The following is a 15608-nucleotide window of genomic DNA, read 5'->3' on the forward strand; positions in this document are numbered from 1 at the left end:
CAGCACGATCGCGCTGTGTGGAAAATAAACAGATAAAGTAGTCCGGACACCATGCTGAAAACATCGAGCCTCGTATGTTTTTAGTAGTTTACCGGTGCTGTGTAGGTGGGCTAAACACTGGAAAAGGCATGACCTATGCATGCCATTCACAAATGAAAACACGCGGATTTTGAAAGGCAAGTCCACAGACCAATATGTAAGTGACTGACGTAACATAGGCTTGGTTGGAAGCCCAAAGAGAGATTACAGAATGGGACTGAGCGCTTTGCGCCCGCCCATAAAAATGGCCTGCTGCAGCTCACTACCCCTAAACTAGCACATAATATTTGCACCATAATGCAGACTTGTGTAATGTGTAGCATACAATTTATACTGGAAGCCTACCCTTCCACTATTAAAGCCTATGCCTAGACAAATTCTTAAACATTTCATTGTGTATCTTTCGGTACAGAGCAGCATCCATGCAATGTGCGGAATGTTTGCAGAAATTAAAACATTTCAACAAATTTTCCACGTTAGTGCCTGCTTCAACTAGATGTTATTTTTTTACATAAATCCTAGTCTGACTACCTTCAAGTAGATCAGGCTTTGGGTCAAAATAAAAACAGATATTGGTGCGTGTGTTAATCCACCAAAGAAATGCTCTCTTGATGCAGAGTGGTGCAAAGCACTATTTGCGCTGGAAAAAAAAAAAAACATTTTTCCAGCACAAAATAACTTTTGAGTTGGAATGTAAGTATCCTTACAAGGGTTAGCGCTGCTTTGTCAGTTTGCATGAAATTTCCCTGGTGAAAATGCTTAGCAAATGTGGTCCTACTTTCTGTTAAGCATGCTCCTCTGTATTTTTAAAAAAGAAGCTGTTTTTATGAGCAACTTCATTATGGCATGAATTTCGACTGTTTCACTGCTATACCAGGGAGCCCTTGGGAAGTGGTTGCCGCTAGGTTATTGCCCACTTTGCCAATGCCTTAAAATGTCTCTGAAACACAGGTTGGTGTTTTACATTAACAAATCCTGTTGAACCTAGCAATGCCATGATTACTTTATTGGTAATCATTATTATATTGATTCCTACCCTTCCTCCTCCTAGTCCTTAATGGGGATTTACTTTGTATGCACAAACTTAGATAACGGGATGGGAGGGAGGGTGTGCTGGGACTTGTACTCCGGGCATAAACCCACTGCGTGAAAACAAACCGCACTGAAAGTTGTATGACATGCCCTGTCACTTTGTGACTTATCTGTGTCTTATGCACACCTACATTTTAGCTTGCTACATCCGCCTTGATAAGAACTGGGGTAAGAAAAGAGTGATATGTGGTTAAGTCGTGCAAGGCATCACAGTCTTGCTTCTGACAGTCCCAAGGAACAACCAGCTTCTCTGGTTCTCCTCATTCTTTTAAGAATACGGAACGAATACTGGGTACAAGAGGGGGAATTAGATATCAGTTGGTACATCCTTAATTCACTCTACACTTATCCCACTTCAGACTCAGAGGTAGATGACCCAGGAATCTCCTGCAAGCCTTAGGCTATATTGAATGGGAGTTATCACTGTAGCCAAAATCACTCCCAAAAAGTCACATTCCACCTCACCTGTGCCTCATTCACAGAAGTACACATATGCCCTTTAACACGGGGGTCCTTAGAGGAAAGAGAAAGTGTGGGGAGGAGGCAAGACAGACAACTGTTTTTCAATCTGTACAGTGTCTCGATCAGAGCCTAAAGTTGTATAAAAGTCATAGCAGCTGATCCAAGGCCCAGGAGGATCTCCAGACAGTAAGACCTCTAGGGAGGGTTCAAGGCGGGCCATTTGTAGGGACATAATTGGAGAGGAGCAAGGACCCCTTCATGTTCACAGCTGCCATCGAACAGCAAGTCCAAAAAGTAACCTCTCAGAATGGGTTATTAGGATGAAAATCAAACTGCATGGGCTCACCTATGGCACACTGGATACAGACACACGCAGCCAGAGCCAGGAACATCTCAGTGTCACAAAACAGCAAGAAAGGTCTCGAGTCTGAACACCCAGCAAATGGGCCCCACCATTGTGAAGCAGAACAAGCAGAGTAACAGAGCAAATAGCAAAAAGGGCCCATCAGGGATGCAGCAAGAACGCAATGAAAGGACCTCACTACAGAACGCACAGAAGTAAAGGACCCTACTTCATCGAAGCATAGCACACCGCATTTTAAAGGACGATATTCAGTCACATAGAATAATAAAAAGTCAACTCTCCCACCTTCGTGGGGTCTTAAATGGCAACATGTGATCGTCAAAACAAAGCAGGTGCATTCAATGCTGTTCACAAAAGGTAAAGTGGTATCTTCATTAATAAGGCTGTGCAAATGGTTAACTCATTCATTGCACCCTATGAGCAGCAGCTGACAGACAGTAACCACCAGGACTGCACGAGCCACAGCAGGCGGTCTTAAAGAGACTATGGAGCGTACAGTCCACCACAAGTACAGCATCTGCCTAGTCAGTCTTAGGTGCCCAGAAACCTTCGGGCATGTTGTCTTTTCATTCTATCCCCATATGAATAAGGCTGTGCACACGATGTAAACCCTCATTTGTGAGCAATGGGGTGAGGAAGAGTAGACAATAGAGTAATGTCCAGCAACCGCATCTTCAGGCCCAACCAGAGAGTAATCGTGGCAGACACACTACATATTCTAAAAACAGTACAAGCTATAAGACTATCCAGCAGACTATTTTTCACGGCTGGCACTAGGGTGAGACAAAAGTCTGTAGCACTTTCCCAAATGTAAATGAGTAATTCCCAAAAGGATGTTGTAAAAGTCCCAAAGTTTTTAATGTGCTTGAATGTTTGTTACAGGCATCCTGCCACAGCCTCACTCAGGGGTATATGCAAAGGTTGTATTGACCTGAACAGCTCTTCTAACCAAGCAACCGGTAAACATCTCACTAGCAGAAAGAATAATTTGAACATTTTGCAGTGTCAATTTTAAATTTAGAATAGTTGTTTTCCATTCTCCTCCAGCTGGCAGTACTTGTGGGCACTGATGATATTCTTAAAATACTAGACAAGGGAGAATACGGACTCCTAATCTCTTCGACTTCCATGTGACCTTTCAGATGGTCAGCCATTATACCCTCCGGGGTATGCAGTTGAAAAGTATTGAGAATTGATAATACCGTCTCAAAATGAATAAAGATCCTACCTAAAAGACGGGGCCTAGGCTGTTAAATTGCAGGTGAGGGGATAATTTGTGTACCACATGTGCCCCCGATGCAACTTCAAAGCGCTGCAGACGTGTGCGGACAGGGAGTTGGAAGCAGGTAGTATGGTGTGCAATGTGAGTTGATAGCGTGATACTTCTGTCTCCAGAAGAAATTCAGTCCAGTTTATATACGAGAATGGAAATTATATTTGAATGTTTATGGGTTACCAGATTCATGCAGAGTTAAAAAAAAAAAAGTTATTTTGATTTTACTTCTGAGTGCGTGCTTTTGCGATTGGAGTAGTCCATGTTAAATACATGTTGCTTTGTGACATTTGCCAACTCTTTCACAACTTAGCTTTACACGAATTATTTTGCCCGTGGTTATTTTATTTTGGTGAACCTTTTGATCTTACTGTTCTTGTACTACCGCATGGAAGGGCAGGGGAAGACTGATGTAGGGAAAAAGATTGGTGCTTAACACTAAAGTTCCTCTTTCTCGAATACAGTCATCATGCATGTCCGTATTTTCAAGTACACACTCAACATAATCCCTGTATGTCATGATGCTCTTTGATCACTGGCTACCTATATATTTCTTGAGATTACCCATGTAGCAAACCTGTTCAATGCTTGTACTTTGCATCCACATTTATTAGATATGTTAATTTTGGCACCTTTTCGGGTGTGTATTATGTGGAATATTATACTTTCCAATTATTTTCATCTCTCCTTTTTTAGGTCGCAGACTACCAGACAGCACAGCTGTCTGGTGTGCTAACAACATCTTAGGGACATACAGAAAGTTGACCTAGGAATGCATCCTGCTGGTTGCTCGCAATTGGCTTTGTGGTTTTTAATTTACATTTTTTTGTTTTCTATTAGCTTTAGCTTTATCTGTTTTAGGATGCCCATCTTGAGTTTGTACCTACCCTTCTCCAAACCTTATTTACAGTATCCTGCTGAGTACTCTCCTTCTGTAAACAGGCCTGTAAATCTTGTTATTATCTTGCTACATTTGCTGTGCGTTCAAAGAACAAGGTCAACTGTCAGGCGCTATTTTCCGCGGGCGCTTGTCTTTTCTTTCTCCAACTTCAAAGGGAAGGATTTATGTGACAATGTTGCTGGATGCTGGGGGTAGGAAATAGATTTTTCTTCCTAGCACACAACAAAATTTAAACAAACTGTGTATTTCAGAATATATCAGAAGTAGGAAGGCAAATTAAGCATGTTTTTTGTTAGTTCTAAAGTGTGATGTAAACAAAATCCTTAATATGATTAAAACATTACAATTGGTGATGCAATTTCCACACACTTTCGTCTGTGCAATATATATCGTTTTATTAGTAAAACTGTATGTCTGTGCAAATGTACTTTCAATTGAAAATGTGTTGTCTGTAATGGCAGTGTACTACCACACCATGAGCACTGCACTCTACGCCACTCCACTATACTCTGCACGACTCCACACCACTGCACTCTACTCTACTCTGCACCACTCCACTTTACATCACTCTATGTCACTGCACTCTGCATCACTTCACGCTACACCTCTCTACTGTACCCTGTACCACTCTACTCCTTGCCAATGCACTTTTCGCCAGCCTACTCTACACCACTGCACTCTTTGCCAATGCACTCTACACCACTCCAGTCTAGGCCACACCAATCTACTCTGCGCAAACCCACTCTAAGCAATTGTACTCTATGCTACACTGCACTCGATGCCAAAACACTTTACTCAGTAACATTCAAATCTATGCCATTCCACTGTATGCCACTCTAATCTACTCTTCACCACTGCACTCTATACCACTTTACACTATGCCATGACACACTATGCAACTGCACTCTAACCTGCATCACTCCACTCTACGCCACTTCACTCTACTCTGTGACAATCTACTCTACGCCACTTTACTTTACACTACTCCACTCTACACCACTGCACTCTGGCACTACTCTGCTACACTGCACTCTCGGCCACTGAACTCTATACCACTAGGCACTACTCCACTCTATACCACTGCACTCTATGCCACTGCATTGTATGGCAATATAGTTTACTCTGCACCACTCTGTTACTCTACTCTGCACCACTCTATGCCACTCGATTCTACTCTGCACTCTACACCGCTGTACTCTATGACCCTTGACTCTCTGTGCCACTGCCCTCTGCATCACACAACACTAGGCCACTCCACACCACCCTATGCCACTGCACTCTATTATGCACTACTCTAATCTATGCCACTGCATTCTACGATGCATTGTATGCTGCTGAATTCGAGGCCACTGCACTTCATGCCACTATACTCTGCAGCACTCTACGCCAATGCACTGTTCACCAGTCCACCCTACACGACTCCATATTATGCCACACTCCACACCACTCTACGCCACTAACTTTTAGCCATGCTGAACAGCAACCACGCTGGTGTACAACATGGCTAAAACACATTGGCAAAGTAAATAGCTCTTGCTGAGACGCAACCTTTAGGCTTTGCCAATATCTGTCTTTGAATGCTACCTCTACACTCTCTTCATGCCTCCCTTCTCTGAATGAAGCCTACTCTTAACCATGCATGTTTATATTACAAATTAAAATACAACAGGAGTAACTTGGCTGATTCTTTTATATCCCCACATGGCTCTATTTTGACCCCAACACTCTTTAACTAATATGTTCACCACTTAATAAATGAAAAAACAAACAATCAAAGATGTAGGCTAGAGTATACAATAATTTAGTAATGATACAAAGCTCTACATATATGTAGTGAAAAGGTCTCAAACTAACTTCAACACAGCTATCGAACTGCTTCCTAAACACCACTGCCCAAAATTGGGGAATGGAATCTAACCACCTTTTGTCAACAGAGCCAAAACCCTAGGAGCTATCCTAGGGACAACATCATCTCACTAGCAGAGCACACTGCGAAACTACAATAACGCTGCGAAAAATGCTCAATGGCAGCTGCTCAAAATTCGCAAACTTTGCACCTGATCTAACTGCGAGTATATTACCTAGTTATCTCAATATTGGACTACGAATCAGCTTTCCTCACTGGATTACCAAAATACCAGTGCTTAATTGGTTCGGGTGTTTCCGGTGCTCCAGCACTTATTTCTAAAAGCTGGCACATATTGAGGAAAGTCCAACGCATAATTAGCCTAGTGGGACTATTTTATAGCATGTTTCTTTGTGTAGCGTTTTAACTATTAAATAAACTCTAAAAATGAAAGCAAAAAAACTAGCACTTCCGGGCCAGCTCTACAAGTTGAGGTGTCCTGGTATAGTCCCAAAATATCACACCTCTTTGAGTGTGATTGCTAGCAGGTTCTATTGGCCCTAGCATTTGCCATCAACGGTGGGAGCTGTGAGTGGTGCCAGCTGCGGGTAACTCCTGTGAAATGCGCTTGTGCCCTGGCACTTCACTTTTATTTACAATTTAAGCAGTGCAAAATACAACCTTTCTTTCCCACATCGAAGTAGTACTAAACCTGGCAGCGAGACAATCAAACACACCTCTCTCCAGTCCTAAGATCAGTAAACAGAAAACCAGTGCAGAAGCCCTGCATTTTCAGATGCCTTTTTGAACCTATAAAGATATGCTCTACACATGCCCCTTCTGACTACCCTAGAAATGCACATCTCAAGAATTAACTGAAACTCCAGAAACAACAAAAAAATATACTGGTGCTTGAAATTCAGAATTTGAAACAGGAAGCCTGCGGAAATAAGAAGGGATACAATCAAACATCGCCTTAAAAAAAAAATCGAAAAATCTTCTGATTAATCAATAAATACAAACCAAGAAGTCACGTTTTTGTGGGTGGGTGTGTCGGTCACTCCGCGCTGAAATACTTCTCAGACGTTCCTTGCTGGGCACAGTCTCTGTTGTCGGGTACCTCGGGAAGCTTACTAACCTGCCCGAAAGCGGTCGTCCAGCTCCTTTAATTTATTTAATCTTAAGGGTTGCTCGCTAAAACGGAGAAGCAAGCGTACCAAATAAAGCCTGAAATCCAACGCAACACTTTCCCTGGAAAAGAAGGCAAAAACCAGCGCGCGCCCGAGCAAAAGAAGCTCAAAACAAGCACAACCCATCCAAATGACGGCAAAACAGGACTTCTGTAAACAGTAACTTGCAGTCTTATTTCTGTGTCTAAGAGAGGTCATCGTTTGGGTTACCAATATCTGTTCAGCCTTAGCTTTAATAAAGCATAGCGGACCACGTACGTTTCTGGTTTTGCTCGAACTTCATGTAATAATTGTAATACTATGGCAACGCATCACTACATTTTCTATGCATGTAATATTTCGAGTGCGCGTTCTTTGTCAAAGGCAGCCTCTGTAGTGTTCCCATTTCAATATGGCGATCTCCCTGTCTTGTTATTTACATTGACCTCCCCACCACTGTTCCAACATGGCCTCCATATTATCGAGGTGGTGAACGTGCGGTATTTGTTTTCTGCCTCGCATGCCCCGGAAGTGCTCCTGAGCTTCGGTGCCCGTTGTTCGTGGATCTGCATTTCCTCATCAGCAACCCCTGGACGTTGAGGAGATTTACAAGTCAGTATCATGAATGCGCCGCCCGCCTTCGAGTCCTTTCTACTCTTTGAGGGTGAAAAGAAGTAAGTATCGGAAGTGTATTTGTGCTTTGGACCTTCATTACCAATCCCTTCTGAATTTCATTTGCGTCGGTCTACCAAAGTTAACGAGGCAGATGCACAGGGAAGTGGGTTAAGCAAAACATATCTTTTACTGCAGTTGTGGCATAAAGGTATTTCGTACTGAAGTAAGTCGCAGTTAAGCAGTGCCTCGGTTACTGATGATCTTCATTTTACTTAGTCATGTTCCGATTACTTGGTGCCATACTCCACAACTTCTCAGGCTCCCGACCACAGGCTTATCAGGGCCTACCATTACTGCCCTTTTCTTACGGGTTCATTACTCTACCCAGGCACATTACCGATAGGTCCATTCCTAAAAGTCCTTGTTATCTTTCCTACCAGCAACAATTGACTTTCTGGAGCCCAGCTAACTGATCACGGGGCTCCTTCGCTACCTACCTTTGTCACGTACCATTCTGGCCAGATGGCCCAGCCTTGATGAAGTCACTTGTGTGACGAAACACGTGTTGGCTGTATCTCGTTGATGACACTATGATCTCTAGCATCTACAATTAAAGACAACATCTGCAAAACAAGACCTTGGACTCCAGTCTACCTTTCACTTCATCAATATACTATCAGGGATATTTATCCCTGTCACACCATTGGACTATATACTCTGTGTGCTGTGGCCATCTTTTTAAATTAATGTTGTCATCGTCACAGTTACTTAAGAAGACGATAGGTAAAAAAAAAAGCATTTGCAATGCAGATGGTCTCGGTGTGCTCGAGTTAGAGCTAATAGTGTTGTAAATCCTAACTGGACTTTTCTAGCCACATAAATTGAAAATGAAAAGTAAAACAGTTGACATAAGAAGCTGATTCGAAGCACCATGAGCGCGAAGGAGACACACAAAAGGAAGAAGAAGTTTGCTCGCTGTCAAACTTCTGGGCAAAAGTGCAATTATCCATGTAACAGGGTCGATGGCCAGGGCAGTAACAAAACTGCCCCAAGGAGGGACAGATCTGTAAAGCATTTACCAATGACAACAAAGGATTTTAGAAAGGCAAGCCCATGAGCGTGTGATAATGGTGGTCGTGGTGGAAAGTCCACAAGACTTACAATAGGCCAGAGCGCTTGTGCACTTCACCTAAAAATCAAGATGTTCGATTAAATAGGCTGTAAGCCAATCCCCCGTCAGGATGCTATATATAGCTTATTGTTTATTTCTACGGAAACTTCAGACCCTCTAAGCAAATGGCCAGCAGTCCAAGGGAAGGTAGGCAGGTGATAATGACGTTGACAAGAACAACATGGAGGAAGGATAATGAAGGTTACCACAAAGTCATTGGTACATTATCCCTACATCCCTTTACCTCTTCCCAGACATATTTATGAGCAATACCAAAACTCTGATGGCCAATCTTAATAGATATGACAATTTCATTTCACCAAAAATGCATTCAGTTAATTTGTTAATGAAATAAACAATCCATATCATGTCTACACATCGAAGGCATCACTGATTTTAAGACTTTATGTCCAGAATGTCATCTCTTTCTTCCTTTTCCCTGATTTCTACTGTGGTCTTTGTCCACAATGTCCACTCTGTTCCTATTTTGTGATTTTATACAGTGGTTAACAAACATATGTGGCACAGCCCAAGTGGCTCCCCTGCAGATTTCTTTTGGTGTAACACCCGGAACATCGGTCCCAAAAGCCACAACTCCCCACATTGACCATCCAATAATTTTGTCTGATGAAGGGATCTTAGCCCAAGAGTATGCTGCTGAACTAGTCTCTCCTGCCTATCCGCTTAAAGTAATCTTTTGTCTATACCCTTGAATTGCACCCCCCAAAATGATGAACAAGTGACCTGATTTTCTGACGGGTTTAATATGTTCTGTGTAAATTAACATTGTCCCTTACATAGCCAGATAATACAGAATAATTTAAATTATTTGGAATTGAGGGGTGTAGGAAGCTATCTATGTAGTGTACCAATGTAAGGGGGCACTATACAGATAGTCTAGGGTGACCCTTATTGGCTGACATGGGTCAAAAAAGCTCACTTTTGTGGTAGTGTGGGCGAGCAGTTTGGCTTATCAGATGATAGTGTTAAGCATTTATTGTACACACAGTCAGTAAAGGGACATACACTCAATAAAGAAATCTGACATCAATTTATAAAAATAACGCAGATTTTTATATTACTTTAGACGCCAAGATCACTGTAAACAGATTAGTACTTCTTGAGTTATCAATTTTCAAGTCTCAGAAAAATACACTTAGTATGAATTTTAAGCAGTCATGTTATCCTATGGGAAAATAACATATACTGCAATTGGGCACTTAGCAACAACTTATAGGAAGGGTCTTCAGGAGTTAAGGTGAATATGGGGCAAGATCCCAGGCAACACCAAGAAGTCACTTCATGGGAAACAGACCTGTTGAAAAGAGGATGTAAGTGGAGACTGGGTGACCAGTCCGGCTGAAACCAAAGGGGGCCCCATGTCTTGAGGGTCTTGGGCACACAGGGACACCATTGGTCCACTCGAACTCTGGCTGTTGGGCTCAGGTGCAGTGGTGCTCTGAGGTGTCTGGTCAAGCTGTTGAAGATCCTTGCAGTTCTCTGTTCTAGAAGAAAGAGGCTGCAGGTAGCCACTAGGGGACCAGCCTGGCCAAACCCAAGAGTGGACTCAGCTTCAGAGAGTCTCAAGACTCTGTTGGCACCATTGCTTCACTCAGGCTATGGGGCTTGGGTGCAGTGGTGCTTAGAGTTGTCAGGCCGTAGTGGTCAGAGACTCACTCTTTGTCTTGGTGACCTGGTGAAGAGGGGACACAGGGCAGTGGGGCCTCTTTCCTGTCTGGCTGTCCCTGTGGATCTGGATGTCCCTCAACAGTAGGTCTGCTTTGATGCTGTTGGAGAGCGTATTGGACAAACAACAAGCCGTGGTTGCTGCAAGGAGTCCAGTACCCCAGTTATAGGTACAGGAGACTCCGGGTGGGGTCAGCCTCTCAGGACATCTGTGTAGTGGCGGGGCTGACCTCCGGAGCTCCAAACAATCTTCTTCTGGCTTGTTGTTCCCTCGACGGGCCGGGTGGACAACGTGGCAAAGTACCAGACTTTGCAAGCGGTGCCAGAGTTAAAGGGAAGCAGCTCCTCTGCTCCAAGGGAGATCCTTCCCCCGGGGTGTTGAGGTGCTGGGCGGTCCTACGGGAAATAAAATAACAGGAAGGATTATGAGTAAACTATGTCTTTATAGCACCTAGATGCTGGAGAGGGTTACAGCTCATTTAGTCGTAGTTCCTGTGTTTTTTTTTTTTTTTTTTGTGCCCATCATGAAGTGGGGCACACCACTGAAGCAATGAGTAGGGTGAGGATGATGAACGTAGGGATAATGCACATGGGAGTAATATTGTAGTAGGATATTGAGTTGGCTTCTTTCTGTGAAACACGCTCCTTATGTTCCATGGTTTAACAAAACAGTAAAGGAACTACACACATCCAGTTGTGAAGCAGATTTAGAGGACATTGTGCCAGAAGATAAAGGAATATTTAAGAGCCTATTTTCTAACATTAAAAAGGGTATCTCAAAATAAAAACAAAACAGATACTAGAATGATACCGTGACTAAAGAAAAAAATACCCATGTTTTTTTCTTGTTCATTGACTACCTCCTGGAGCTGCTATCCCCTTATTTAAGTTTCTGCTGATCTGAATGCATATTGCATAGCCAACATTTTAACTATAAGATAAGGATGTAGCTGTCCCTGCTTAACATGGACATTGTCTAATATGTTGCCCTCCACTTTACAAATCTTGACTGTCCTAGTCTCCCAGGAAATTATTTATGATCATTTTAGTAATTTACAGACCACAAACTCAGTAATGCAGTTCATTACTCCTGTCTTTAACCTCCGTCATCCAGGTTCTCAAAAAATAAAGCCTTACTCAAATGGCTCATGGAGTGGCCCATAACTCTAAATGTCATAAAATCAGGCCTTCTATTCTAGGAGCATTTTTGTCCAGTTATTATTGTACTTGTCAATAGAATAATTGAAATGTGGTATTAAACCAGCACCAATTCCTTTTAGCACCGAGCTCCAAAAAAAGCAGCAATGCCTGATTTACTGGAGAATTTAAAGAAATGAAACATACTTTGAATAGAAAATTCAGAAGTTTTGCAGATAGTATGAATGGCCACAAGTCAGTCCAAGAAGTGATAAAGTTAAAAATCAGGTACGAGAAAGCAATCTCAGAGGCAAAGTGGGCAGCAAACTAAAAGGAGTGGTTACATTTAATTGAAGCATGCAGAGCTAATGATTCCAGAAATTTCTGGAACTTTGTGTACCACTTCATTAATAATCGGGCACGAACAGAAGTAAATGGGGCTTCTCTGGATGAATGGGTAACTTATGTGTCATCTTTGTATATCTCTGAGGAACCATTTAGTTTTTTTGATCCCTCAAAGTGTAAATACCAACAAATCATTAGACACTTCAGTTGCCACAGTCAGCAAAACCCTCTCCACAGAGCGCACAAAGGATTGCCAGCTGTGATATTTAAAACTATTATGACTTTTTGATCTAGCTGGCTGACTCCACATATACACATTACGTCCAGTGGAGTTCCACTATAAAGAGCTGGCAAGTTTCAGTTTTATACACCGTTCACAACAAGCATTGGCAGAGCCAATATGATGGGTGTTGGTTGTCATCAGCCTGTTGGCTTTGCCATTGCTTTTTTTTGTTTTAAGTCACAGTTTCTGGATAATGTTATTGTTGGGGAGAGGCCAGGCTCTGGCCAATAAAAAAACAAAAAAACATTGGCTAAAAGCAAAATGTTTTAGGCCTGAAAAGTATGCATTGCAACAGTAGTTGCACATACTGAAAAGGATGTACTTATTGTGTGGCTGTACTTTTTGTACAACAGCAGAATGCTTTTCCTCGTAGTGTAATTAACCAAAGGCTGCAGTGGGCTGATCCATTATGCTCTATGTGGTAGTGGGCTGAATACAAATGTGAATGATGAAACTATAGATCAGTGGATGAAAAGGGTTGGCTGACTGGTTTCCAACACAGCTGGGGGAGGTTGAAGACCATTTCCTAGTGCACATTGGTTTGATTCACCATGATACCCACACCAAGGAGTTAGCTGTCTTTGTAGCCTTCATAGATTTTAAAACTGCATTTCATAACGCTGAGCGCTTATGATTATGCAAAACTTAGTAGATGGGGAATCCTCAATTCACTACTGAAGGCAATTATCTCTTTCTACTTAGGATAAGAGTTAAATTCGGACAAATATTAATCACTACAGAAAATGTCTTTACAAAAGGCCTTAAGTACGGTTGTGCTTACCCATTGAATATTATCAGACTTTCCCATCACAAACACTCGCGCCATATTTAACCATGTTACAGGAGGCATACGAATTGGGGCGAATCACAGACTCGCAACGCGAAGCGACAATCGTGGTACTACATAAAAAAAGCCGTGACCCTCTGGATGTCCATTCTTACCGACCCTTATCACTATTAAACTCAGACTATAAGATACTGGGGAAGGTGCTGGCAAACCGCCTCCTACCACTAATGACCACCTTGATACATCCGGACCAATCCTGTTTTATACCGGACATAACACCTTTGTTAACATTAGGAACTTAATACGACTAATGGGCGAGACCCCCGAAATGGATCACTCGCGTGTGGCGGTCTTACTAGATGTAGAGAAAGCCTTCGACACACTGGGTTGGCCCTTTCTGATGGCAACCCTACAGAAAATGGGATTCGGCGCAGTGTTCATACGCTGGATATCCATACTATACACTAGCCCAAAGGCGCAAGTCAAAACCGGCACCACCATTTCGGAGGAATTCGAAATAGGCAGAGGCACACGCCAGGGTTGCCCGTTATCACCATTATTATTTGCGTTAGCAATCGAGCCCCTTGCAGCGAGATTGTGCAGCGAAGCGACAAGATGGGGCATTCCAGATGGAGAAGAATTCCGCATCATCTCCTTATACGCAGACGACGCATTAATATATCTACCCAATAACGCCGAATCCCTACCGAACGTACTACATCTGCTCAATCTCTATGGCGCCTTATCTGGCCTACGCGTCAACTGGGCCAAATTATGTATATTCCCCATGCAACCACTCCCTGATCCACGTGACCACGCTGTTACTGGCAATGACTTAAAATGGGAACATACAACTTTTAAATATTTAGGAGTACATATTTACCATAACACCACTGATTTGAGAGAAGGCAACCTAGACAGAGCGATTAGGTCAATAGAGGGTTCCATACCCTTCTGGTGCTCACTGCCTCTCTCGCCCATGGGCAGGGTAGCCTTGGCTAAAATGATTGTGCTTCCTCGACTATTGTACTACTTCACTGCACTACCACTTATACTGCCAAAAACCTTCTTCACACAATTAACCAAATTACTGACTGAACTGATATGGGCTAACGGACGTAGGAGAGTAGCCATGACCAAGATCTTCCTCCCAATGGAGAAAGGCGGGATGGGTGCCCCACAGCCCGAGCTCTAATACGCGGCAGCACAGTTGCACTGGATTCTGACCTGGTTGCGGGACCCTCTTGGACCGGAGGGTCGCAAAGTGAAAATACAACTAGGACGCTCAGACGTACTGAGCTGGCTCATCGGACGAGAGGCTCCTTCGTCTCACAGCAACGTCCTGATAACAGTAGCTGACCGCATCTGGCGCCGTTATGTATCAAGGGGTGACCACACGCCACCATACTCACCCAAGATCCCACTATTAGCTATCCCAGGAGTGGATAAACTACAGGGCAGATCGGGTCTCACTTTATGGGCAAAAAAAGGCATACACTTAGTTGGTGACCTGTTCATAGATGGCCACTTCACCTCCTATGCGTCACTAGAGGAAACATGCACCATGGGTCCGGGCGAGTTCATTATGCATGGGGCCCTCACAACCACACGGGAGATATCACGCAAGGCCCGCTTTCGATACACACAACTCAATTATTTACACCAGACATATTTAACCCCAAAGCGCATAAAACGCATGTTCCCACAGGCCACCTCTGAGTGCCCGAGTTGTGGAGGCAGACTTCTACCATATGCTTCTCCGTGTGTGGCACGACGCCACAAACCAGATCGCCACATGGTTGGGATTAACTCTGATCCCCACACCTGAGTCCTGCCTATTAGGGATATGCCACAGGCGAAATAAAGACAAACAAAAACACAGATGCGCAGATTTAGCATTTATTATGCTTAAGCGGCTCATCACAACACAATGGAAATCACCCAGCACCCCAGACATGCAGAGATGGACCAACGACCTGACACACTACACTAATGCAGAGATACAAGTACTGCGTACACTCCGGGACATCGGGGTCGAGGTTAAAGGTGCAGACATATGGGACACCTTCCTGGATCAGATAAAGGGAAAGGACGACACACGCCCAACTTAGACTGCTAACACAACACTCGCTCAAAGAGAGAGGAGAAAAAAGAGAAAAAAATAAATAATAGTAATAATAATAATATCACACCAAAAGAACACAGGAATTGACCATTCGCAAAGAACAACAAACCACACAGACTGCAAGCAACAATTGAGAAAATGCAAAACCAAGACAAGTGAATAGACATTATGACCAAGATACAACTCCCTCGCCACTCAGCGTCCTCCCCAAGGAAAGCAACGACACCCAGTAAATGTGCCCGACACCACCCCCCCCCCATGTCCCGCACGACTCCTCCCCCACTGGCAGATAACGAGACCTTCAGAAATATTA

At 43.3% G+C, this 15608-nt stretch overlaps 2 protein-coding genes across 2 annotated transcripts in view; one reads left to right on the forward strand and one right to left on the reverse strand.

Moving 5' to 3' along the window:
- PRKRIP1 (PRKR interacting protein 1) overlaps positions 1 to 7317 on the reverse strand; it is a 78359-nt gene extending 71042 nt beyond the window's left edge. Inside the window, exon 1 of the mRNA XM_069226704.1 lies at positions 7001 to 7317. The gene's annotated coding sequence lies outside the window, so the exon portion shown is untranslated. The remainder of the gene's footprint in view (positions 1 to 7000) is intronic.
- Positions 7318 to 7664: 347 nt separating this feature from the next.
- LOC138286442 (DNA-directed RNA polymerase II subunit RPB11-a) overlaps positions 7665 to 15608 on the forward strand; it is a 33899-nt gene continuing 25955 nt past the window's right edge. Inside the window, exon 1 of the mRNA XM_069226705.1 lies at positions 7665 to 7820. Within this exon, the coding sequence (XP_069082806.1) occupies positions 7768 to 7820 (53 nt within the window). The 5' untranslated portion in view covers positions 7665 to 7767. The remainder of the gene's footprint in view (positions 7821 to 15608) is intronic.

Source organism: Pleurodeles waltl, chromosome 3_2, assembly GCF_031143425.1.
Source record: "Pleurodeles waltl isolate 20211129_DDA chromosome 3_2, aPleWal1.hap1.20221129, whole genome shotgun sequence".
Taxonomy (NCBI): Eukaryota; Metazoa; Chordata; class Amphibia; order Caudata; family Salamandridae; genus Pleurodeles; species Pleurodeles waltl.